The following is an 11598-nucleotide window of genomic DNA, read 5'->3' as shown; positions in this document are numbered from 1 at the left end:
TGACTTCGCTCTTTTTTCTGAACCACGATAGCTTGTAGGGCCGAGGATGTTTTTCTGTGAACAAGTTCAATTTTGTGATGGCTTCCTGAGAGATGACGTTCTCGCAACTACCGCCATTGATGATCATTTTGCAGATCTTTTTCGTAATGGTACAGCAGGTATGAAAAATATTTGTCTGCCTTCGATCTTCCTCCTTCAGAGCAAGCATGCTCTTTTGAACTACTAGAGCCTCACCTCATCTCCACATAGCATAGAATCATCCTTCTCGTCTCCATCATAGATAGGTTCTTGGGTCTTAGATGGTTTCCCTTCTTCAATCGGTAGTTGCTTCCCCGATCGTGCAACGAATTTTTTACAATTGTTCCGCATGTGTCCAATCTCATCGCAATTGTAACATCGCAGATTTGATGATCCAGTCGAGCTTGGATTTGAGGATCTTGTATCTGCAATACGAATAGGAGGGTTTGTAGTATTGTGCCGCACGTCCCCTTGGTTTTCTATCATTTGATTACTTCATTGGGGTGGATCAGATCTGGGTATAGGTCTATGCCACAGCTGCTCAGCAACAACAGCACGGTGGTATGCCTCTTTGACGGTCCATAGGGTGTGGAGCCTCAAGGCATCCTGAATCTGCTGCTGTAGTCTCTCCAAGTACCTCACCATCATCTGTTCCTCATTCTCCACGAGGTTGTTCCTAGCCATGAATTGGTAAAACTCTTTCGTGTAATTATCCACCAATCTAGGATCTTGTCGCAGGTTCTGCAGGCGCTGGTACAAAGACTGCATGTAGTTGAAGGATACAAATTGCTCCCTCAATACCTTCTTCATTTTTTCTCAGTCCTAGATTTTTGGTTTGCCCTGTGCTCCTTGATTTTTTTCAACTATTGCCACCATGCGGAAGCTTGATTTGTCCATTTTAAAGCAACAAGTTTTATCTTTTTATCATTAGGTACCTCCTTGTATTCAAAGATGCACTTGATTTGATCTAGCCAATCAAAGAACACCTCCGTCTGTAGACCATCTGAATATTCAAGTAGATCTACTCTTATGGAATCAAACCAGCAGGTTGATCGTTGGAACAAGTCACCACGACCTTCTCGTCAGCATGTGGGAAGACCCTTATGAAAGGGGTTTTCGAAATCTGAAAGCTCCCCTTCAGATCTGTGATCATCAGGTTCCATCTCGAAAATTGCATCCCGAATTTCTAACTGCGTAAGACGCGCAGTCATATCTACCACCTGTCTCCTCAAACCTTCGCACTCCAACATCAGGTCTCATTTTCGTTGCGTGATTTTATCATGGGCTGCTGTCGTCTGATTTGCAGGTTGGTTCTTGCGATCACTATCTGCCATCTGGACTGCAGGGAAGAACTCCGCTCACGGATCTGCTGGGCTTTGATACCAATTGGCGTAGCTTAGAGCCACATTTCGATGGAAGGGAGGAAGAAGATGCACGAAACAAAGGAAAACGGCAAAAGGAAGAGGAAACTCTCTTCTTTGGAATTTTAATTCAATAACTCAAATAAAATTGATTATGACATTGGCCGGGGGCCTTATTTATAGACTAAAAGTCTTGATTCAACTAAAAAAAGAAATTCGAAGCAAAATAAAACAAAGAATAAGTCAAAATTAGACTTCATGTCGTACTAGGACTCTTGTGTACTCCCGTTGACCTGTCCAATAATTGAATTAGGCTTCGAAATTCGCAGTGACGGCGAAGCTATCAGCCTCGTAGAGCTCAAAAAGAGCTTTTCAAAATAGGGTCATAATAGTGATTTTGACACCGGATGAGAAAGTTATGGCTGTTCTAGCTCGGCGTGTCGAATCGGTTGAGTCAGGATGCGGTCAACTAGATTTTCGACTCTTTCGGGTCCTGTTCCTCAAATCTAGGTACCGATCAGCCAGGATGTCTGCATCAAAAAAGGTGTATGGATCCTGAACAAGTATGTTAGATCTTACCGAGTATCAATTCCTTATGAGCTGGTATCTTCCATACTGGTCACTGAGTGATACGGATGCTGGTCCTGGTTTGCTGGACCTTGGTTCTAGTAATTATTCCATATGGTCTGGTAATTCACTAATTTCATAATGTTGAATAAATTGGCTGAGTAACACCTGAAGGAATTATGTTGTGTAAAAATGTTTAAAGTATATTTTTAAATATAAATAAAGAACATATTTGCATTATTAGCTGTTGTGTAAAAATGTTTAAAGTATATTTTTAAATATAAATAAAGAACATGTTTGCATTATTAGCTGTTGCTGTTCAATTTGTATGTCAGCACTGGATTTGTGCTGCTATGTTGTTGGGGATCTGCAGACCCTGATGAGGCAGAATGTTCTTAATCTCATTGAAGACCCTCTTTGTCATATTCAGTTGACTTGTGTGAAGTAGGGAATCCCCAAGTAGTAACGCCCCTCTCTTTAGCAAATCTACTATTCTGGTTCTATTTCTGGGTGGTGCATCCGGAAAATCTGGACCTGGGTAATTATAGTGCTGATGGGTTTTCCACCCCTTCTTCACATCTTTTTATTCTATGCTTGATTGCTTGATATACTTTGTCTGTTGTAGCCATATTTTAGCAGCATGTTGTGAATCAAATGGGTGTACAATTTGCTCATCATCTTCTAGCCATTTATATATCTTTCCTAGCCTTGCATATCGCCATCAAATTTCAGATTGCAATGTATAATTGATTAATGATATGTTTTTACAGGCAGAGAAAAAGGATGTAGTTGGTTTGCAAGAGCAGGTAGATCCCATATCTTGGACATTACCTGGATCAGATAATAAGTGGAAATGTACTGAAGTTTTTATTTTGATCTTCAGGTTTTTGTCAGAAAAGTTATTGAGCTGCATGACAAGTACTTGGCATATGTGACTGACTGCTTCCAGAATCATTCCCTTTTTCATAAGGTTGAACCAGAAAAACATTGTTATTTGAGCTAAATTTTCATGTTCTTTATTCAATATTTCTTTTCTTGGCAGGCTTTAAAAGAAGCCTTTGAGGTTTTCTGTAACAAGGGTGTTGCAGGAAGCTCAAGTGCTGAACTTCTGGCCACATTTTGTGATAATATTCTTAAAAAAGGTGGAAGTGAGAAACTGAGTGATGAAGCTATTGAGGAGACACTTGAGAAGGTAACTTCTTCCCTGTTTACTGCTGGATGATCTTCCTGTCTTCAATAACTAAGGCTTATTGAATTTAGAGACTGCCTCTTATTAAAGAATTGATAAATTTTTCTCAGGTTGTGAAGTTACTCGCATATATTAGTGACAAGGACCTTTTTGCTGAATTTTATAGGTAGAAGATTTTTGCTTACCCTATTATCTTGTGTTTAAACTAGTTGTTATACACTTTTGTTCTAGTTGGTGTTTTTCCTTTCCATACTGCTTAATTTTGTTGATAGTTTCTGTTATATTTTCAGGAAAAAGCTTGCTCGAAGACTGCTCTTTGACAAAAGTGCTAATGATGACCATGAGAGGAGTATCTTAACAAAGCTGAAGCAGCAATGTGGTGGGCAGTTCACCTCAAAAATGGAGGGCATGGTCAGCTGCTTTAATTATGTTGCATTAGGACCTTATGACTATAAATATGCTTTCTGAATTTTTTTTTTTTTTTTTTTAAAAGGTCACTGATTTAACACTTGCAAGAGAAAACCAATCGGGCTTTGAAGAGTATCTTAACAGTAATCCCCAGGCGAATCCTGGAATTGACTTAACGGTTACTGTTCTAACTACGGGATTCTGGCCAAGTTACAAATCCTTCGATCTCAATCTTCCTGCTGAGATGGTAAGAAACATGATATGTTTTTCATTGTTTTTTTCTTTCCTATACAGTATGGTTAAGTCGGTAATACTTTTGGCTTTTGGTGATGCCAGTACGAGTGACTAACCTTATTTTGTTAGGAAGTTTATAATAAAATATGATGGAAGTTTCTTGTCCCATTGAGATAAGGCTTTTCAATACTGATTTTATTGTTGTGGTGGATGCTGTATAGGTTAAATGTGTAGAGGTTTTCAAAGAATTTTATCAGACAAAAACCAAACATCGGAAGCTTACATGGATATATTCATTGGGTACCTGCAATATCAATGGAAAGTTTGAACCGAAAACCATGGAGCTGATTGTGACAACTTATCAGGTCTCGTTTAAATCCTTTGTGCTGTCATATAATTGAATATATGATTGATATTCATCAAATGTTCTTACATGCCATTCTGGTTTACAGGCCTCAGCTTTGCTGCTTTTTAATGCTTCTGATAGACTGAGTTATTCTGAAATCATGTCACAACTGAACTTGACGGATGATGATGTAATCAGATTGCTTCACTCACTTTCCTGTGCTAAATACAAAATTCTTAACAAGGAGCCAAATACCAAAACTATTTCTCCAACTGACTATTTTGAGTTCAATTCCAAGTTCACTGATAAAATGAGAAGGATCAAGGTAAAGTTGATATTTCTTATGTTGCTGCTGTTTATTTCATTTGCCTTTATTGCTTGAGATGAGATGACTTATCTGCAGATACCCCTACCGCCGGTGGATGAGAAGAAGAAGGTAGTTGAAGATGTGGACAAAGATAGAAGATATGCGATTGATGCCTCCATAGTTCGCATAATGAAGAGTCGTAAAACATTGGGTCATCAGCAGTTAGTGATGGAATGTGTTGAGCAGCTTAATCGCATGTTTAAGGTACCTTTTTTCACCGACATGTTTACATAACTGTCTTTTTGAGAGTACAGTTGAATGTCATTATGATATAGATGCCTTTTGTAATGTGGAATGTGTTCGCATGATTATGATCGTTATGAATGATGCCTTTGGTTTAGATTCTAGATTCACTAAATCTATTTAATTGATAAATGATGAACGAGGACTTAATGACACTTATTTCAAGGTGAAACCTTATTCCTTTTTTGATGGTTCTTTATCTTGTGATCTTTAATATTTGATTTGTTCTATGTGCAGCCTGACTTCAGGGCAATAAAGAAAAGAATAGAAGATTTGATTACCAGGGACTATCTAGAGAGAGACAAGGACAACCCCAACTTGTACAGATACTTGGCCTGAGTGAATTTCTACTCTTGATGGAAGCTTTCTTGTCTGCCTATGTTGAGATAGCTGCCAACAATAATGCAAAAGCACGTCAGTTGTCTGTGGAATACTTGAAGGAGAAAATGCCGCCAAAGGTCGCACCCCCCCCCCTCCCCCAACCCCCCAACCCCCACCGGGGCCAGAGAGGTTGGGTATAATTCTCAGATCCATGAGCCTTTCTTTCTTGTACATTTACCTTGAAGCCTTGTTACTCTCTAGGATCTCCTTACAGTGGCAAGTGAACAATCTGATAGTTCAAATGCATTTTTCTTGTTGATGCCTCTTGATATACCGTAGACATGTTTCTCCCCAGATCTTCCTCTTCTATATTTTAATATGCCCTGATAATATACTGTTTTCTATTTTGGCAGCTTGTTTGTTTCCTGTGTCTATATGGCCTGAGTATATTTTGACCAGGTCTATAATCGTTATCATTCATCATTCCTTTTAACTTTAGGAGACTTGAAAAAAATCACCGTGCGTTAGATTTGATGGATGAAATTTGCATCAAATTGTTCCAAATACTGTATAGGTAGAGTGATATGCTTGATGCCATTTTTCTGTGCGAGCATGCCTTTTATGAAATTTCAATTATTCTCGGAAGCTTGGAGGGGCCGCCATTGAATCCCTGGATGCACTGATAAAAGTGCTAAACTGCTAATTTATGTTAGTTATAATTGATGTCCTTAAACTTACATAGGCTTGCCACATGTTTAATCAAAAGAGTCCGTTTCCTCCAAAACTCTCTTACCTTGTCAGTAGCTTCTCATCAAGGTTTTTGCGATTGACCTTAATGTTTCCGATCTTTAGGGAGTGGAAAGTGCGAAGTCAGATCAACATTTTGAGTCTGATTGAATACATGTCCGGCAAAAAATACAACCAGCCATTTTGGCTTTTATAGCGACCTCATCCTCGGATTGTTAGCAATGTGGCAGCACCATTCTGGCTGAATGTTTGGGATTATGCGCTGAAATTTAAAATCATGGGCTTTTCCCTGTTTTTCTTGGAGGGTCGTTTAAGACCCCAGGTAAAAGAAAGAGAGAAGAGACGGTAGGACAAAATATTATCCAAATGAAACTTATTCCAGCTGCATCTGCTGTCACCAGCAGACTTCTTAAGGTGGAGATGATCCTGAACTGAACGCAGCGTTAACCCCAGTTACCCCTAAAACCTGCAAGGCTGTTGATACGAAGAAGTCCAATGGTGCTGCACATTGTAGGATGGTTGAGAGCAGGGGATGCATTGAGGCTATGTACATTGAGGAAATTCTCCGATGTTTTTTAATCCTTTCGATGGTGGTGAATGAGTCCCCGTCAAGCCAAATCTTAGTAAGATTACGCTGCTGAGTAGCGGTAATCAGGCCTCCCCAGGCCATATTGAGTTCTGCTATTGGAACAGAGCAAGCTTTGAATTTTGTTGTTCCTGCATGCAATACAAAACCAGTTTCATCCTGAATGATGCATCTTGTCCCTGCCTTGCCGTCTTTCCAAGGTGCATCAAAATCCACTTTCATCACACTGGAAGGAGGAGGTACCCAGGAGACAATCCTATAAAGGTGGGTTGAAGAGCTCATAAAGCTGTTGGTACCCTAGGGCTGCAGATTTGTAGATCCAGTATAACAGATTACAGTTCTGTCATACCGAGACATCAAGTAATCTGAGCATCGGTCAAGTAAATCTTGCAATCTTGCATTGTATCGAAAACAGGTATCGTGGGATGTTTTTTCCTCGCTTCATACCATATTTGTATAGCAAAGGGACCCGAAAGCATCTTACCAAAAAAAAAAAGGGGGACCCGAAAGCAAACATAAACAACCACAAAAGAAGGCCAAGTTGGTGAGCAGGACTTTTTTTTTTTTTTTTCAATAAACAACTTATATATAGCTTTTTCAAATATAAATGTGTTTAACTCTTGTCAAAAAAATGTATTTGAACTTATGTAGGGTTCAGAGGTCAACTTTATTCTTATTATTTTAGAACTATCTCAGCATTCAGTGTATAAACTTAAATGTGATGAGTCAGAATAGATATACTTTTAATTGATTAAATATAGAGAGCAATATTTTTGTAAATATGGACTAAACAAGAGTCGATAATTAAATAGCAAGAGTAAAATGCACTATGTTAACATCATTCAAAGAATTAAAGAGGGAAGAACCGCAGTTCCACAAGAAGCAGCCATCAACATTCTCAATTTGAATGGAGGTAGCAATTCTGTTTTTCTTCCAGATAAAAAAATGATTTCTTATCCTTTGCTAGTATGAGCCCGGATGCCAAATCTTGTAGAATCCTTGAGAGCCTCTGCAGGCTTCTCCGGCTTCTCCACCTCACAATATAGCATGACCCTCTCAAAGCTTCTCACCACTCAAGGATTGCAGTTAGGGCTGAGTACAGATCAGATTAGGATGGGTTGAGAGAAAAATTTTATCCAACCGAACCTAACTGGATTGAAGAAAATTCAACTCGTTGCCGACTGTTTATCGTGTATAAACCGTTTGAAACCGAAGTGAACGGTTTATAGCAAGTTTGGATAGGTTGTGTCGGTTTGGGCTTTAATATTGATCCAATTTTGATTTTAAGTTCAATATTGACTTACTTAAGCTTATTTATTTTTTTAATTAATTTAATACAAAAAAAATTTAAACCTTATAAGTTACAAAATTAGACTTATTTTTGAACCTATGCAAAACAAAATAGAAACAAAAAAAAATTATTCATCTGAAAGTAACTACATATGAAAGTTTTCACTTTAGAATTGTCTCAAATTGATGTGCTTCTATCAATAGTTCAATATTAATATTCCCATGAATCCAAATAGATGACGTGGCATTTTTTAAAATGAAATATTGAAGTCTAAACGATATCGTCCTAAAATGAAAGTTTGTAAAATATTACATCGGTTGGGTTCAATTTCATATGGTTTAAAAGTATAGAAACAAAATCCAACCATAAATAATCAATTTTTTACAAACTCCAACCTGATTCCACCCGATTTATGTCTTTCAACCGACTGCAACCAATGTTTATTGGGTCGGATTGGGTGGGTTCCTTCGGATTTCGATTATTTATTCAGCCCTAATTGCAGTGAAATGCAAGTGACTGGCCTTTCTCTTCTCTGTTGTGTTGCGTGGAGAAGGGAGGAGCGGATTATAGAGGCCCAAAATGATGGATAAGCTCGGCTTATCCACCACTCAAGTTCCCAATTCTGCCAGAAGTAGAGCATATGAAACAAAGGTGGTTCTAATGCCTTTGTTTCATATGCTAAAAAATGGGCATCTAAGAGACTGTTCCAAGCATCCAACATCAAACACCAAAAGGTCAGCACCAAACAGTCCAAAAGCCAAACGGCTGGTGTTCTAGAAACAAAATGTTCTTGGGTGCGGAAATTTGAAATTCGATTATGATACTAAGATGGTGGTGTCGGAGCTTTTAGATGCAAGAAAACTTGGCTTCGAAACCAAAGAAGTGGGAAAATTACATTTTCAGAGCTTTTGAATGCCCAAATGATACCAAAAGAGTGAGAATAAAGAGCAAGGATTCTCTGTAGTGTTGCACATGCACTACAGTATGGTGCAAATGTGGATGGTCATCATCAGAAGGGGTCGTTAAACAATGTGTAGTATGCATGCCACGGTCCGTGCTTGTGCATGCATTATTTGATGGCCATCCATCCTCTAATAACGACATTGCACGGGGCATATGCTTGAGAATAAATGGCGATATCTAGAGTATATATTTTGGGTGATGATTTGGGCTTAAGCATGCAATAGGGCATCTCATGAGGATGGCGAAATTCTTTGTACACCGTCTGTAGTGTAAAAAATCCGATGTAGAGCATACCGTCTCGTCTGATTGGACCACGTAGCCACCACTTTTCAATACGCATTTAATATCCGGAGTTCTACTTTTTCGTTTGAAATTTTGAATAACAAAAATATCTCTTTCCTTCTGAGAAAATTATGACATCCTGTGCCGATATTATGACATCCTATTTTGAAATTATAACTTTTTGTACAGAATGTCATAATTTTTCACAGGATGTCATAATTTTGATAGGGATATTTTTATCATTGAAAAATTTATATGAAATTTTTCAATAACGAAAATATCCTTTTCTCTTTATGATATCCTGTGAAAAAATTATGATATCCTAGAAAGTTATAATTTCAACGCAGGATGTCATATTATCGGTATAGGATGCCATAATTTTTTTAAAAGAGAAAAGATATTTTTGTCATTCAAAATTTCAAACGAAAAAATAAAACTGTGAGCATTAAATATGCATTGGAAAATGATAACTACGTGGTCTAATCATTTGCACTACATCTGATTTTCTACACCGCAGGTGGTGTACAAAGAATTTCTCCATGAGGATGATGTCCAATGGACAGAAAATATGGACCTCTTCCTGTGCTTCAAGATGAACTTCCAGTCAAAACTCCACATAGCTTTTACTTTGCTTCATTGACTAGTGTTGATAGGCAGTGAAGTAGCACCTTGTGCATTAGCTCCTAGGTTTTATAAGAGAAGTTCTAGATTTTATCTCCGAAACCTTCACAAAATTGTAGAGAGAAGAAGAGAAGGTTCGGTGGATGTTGCGAGCCGGGTGTCATTTGGCCTCACGAAGGCCTCTAGCCACATGGTTTGTCGGATGTTAGGGAGAGCAAACATATGCTAGTTTAATGATAATTATAACATTTGGTAATGATATGGAAAGATAATTATAACATTTGATAATGAGAAGAAACTATATGGTATCTAAAGAACAAGTGCCATTCTCTTTGTTTAATAATAATTATAAGATTTGTTGGTGTTAAATAAAACTTGATGTGAGCCTAGATTTTTGGAGAGTTATTTTGGAAAATCCATGAAAATTGAAACTCTTAGGATCCATAGGATTGAATCATGTGTTTCTCTCTTTTGAAAGGCTCTTCAAGTCATGTATGCGAAAGCACACAAAGAAATTTACCGTTCAAATGCTTTGATTGCAAGAATAAAATGAAAAGAGAGTATTTAAAAATTTTTCAGATATTTTCTCTTGGGAGTTTTTTTATATGAATTTTGTCTGAAACAAAAATTTTGACAATACGAGAGAGAGAGAGAGAGAGAGGGAGACTAGCCCATCATAGATAGCTAAACTAGATCTAAAACCCAACATCTCCTACTCGCATGTGATGGGCTAAACAAGTTCTGAAAACATCTATACAAGAACAACTCTCAATTTTCATTTAAATTCAATGTCATTTATCCTCAGCAAATGAACCATGTGATCCACGAGTACGTACATGGGAGCTCAATACTATACATTTATTAGGGAAAAATATAGTGACTACTATCTAAAAAGAAAAAATGACAGTTAGAAGAATTGCATCTCATTGTGCTCCTAACACATTTTATTATATTGGTTAAAGTATATCCAATTTCTCTAAGACCATGCTTAACTTTTTTCTTTATTATATATCTATAATTATGTTTGAGCCATATAAAGACGATATAAGTGGTTGACTATTGAATATGTATGGTACGTATAATCAATAATGATCTTCCTTTCATATTTATGCATCTTAGTTTTAGACCAACTATTTTTCTAGATATATCCCATTAGGCTAAATTATTTTATCACCATTGAAAATATGCCAAAATAGCAAACATTGGTCTGTCACTTTGAAAACATAGTTAAAAGTCACATAAGGCACCAATCGAGACTAGTCTTGAATGTTATACCTCAAAAAAGAACTCACACAGTGAGGATGCAAAGATTACTATATTTAATTACTCACTTCTCATATAGGTCGAACCATGCACATATACTATGAATAATATACTATGGTAGTTTCTCTGAAAGAATGTATGTCCATCTATTAATCATTACCACCATACATATCTTGACCTAGTTGAAACTTCATATTATACATTCACAAGCAACTAGTTTGAGTTATTTATTAACTTACTATCCACAACACCTAATCAAGTACTTACATTGGGCTTTCATCTAGGCTGACATGATTGTGGGTCCATCATATTTGGTCCATGAATTGTGTATATATATATATATATATGTGTGTTAAACGTGGACCTCACCTTGACTCAGGTTAAGATGACACTTATGATCCAAAAGGTCATTTTGCATATTGTAACATACTCTTTCAATATCAAACAAGTATATTGGTAACATCACATTCACAAAATATGATATCATAGTATCTCATCTCAGCTTGTTTTCATAGTGCCTAAGATGGTCACTTATGTGAGAAAGCTGATCTATACCAATGATGTACTTTTTATGTATATATGTCTGTGCTAGTTTTATAAGAAATTTATTCAATCATAAAAGAAAATAATATAAAACAAATATCAATTCATTAATGATAAAATATTGTACATCAAGTCATAATGATCCTCAATAATACAATTTTTTGTAAAATACTATGCAATCTCAAAGACTCAATATGAGATAAGAATACATCTTTAGGAATCGGTTTAGTAAAAGAGTCCACAATCAT

The 11598-nt window shown here is 37.0% G+C and overlaps 1 protein-coding gene across 1 annotated transcript in view; it reads left to right on the top strand.

The window, feature by feature from the left end:
• LOC140858134 (cullin-1-like) overlaps positions 1–5466 on the top strand; it is a gene marked incomplete in the record, with an annotated part of 39216 nt that extends 33750 nt beyond the window's left edge. Inside the window, 2 exon segments of the mRNA XM_073257813.1 lie at positions 4527–4694; positions 4971–5466. Coding sequence (XP_073113914.1) covers positions 4527–4694; positions 4971–5072 — 270 coding nt within the window.
• Between the last annotated feature and the right edge of the window lie 6132 nt (positions 5467–11598).

This window comes from Elaeis guineensis, chromosome 5, assembly GCF_000442705.2.
Source record: "Elaeis guineensis isolate ETL-2024a chromosome 5, EG11, whole genome shotgun sequence".
In the NCBI taxonomy this organism is placed as follows: Eukaryota; Viridiplantae; Streptophyta; class Magnoliopsida; order Arecales; family Arecaceae; genus Elaeis; species Elaeis guineensis.
The sequence above is the reverse complement of the archived record's forward strand: the minus strand, read 5'-3'. Positions and strand labels throughout refer to the sequence as shown.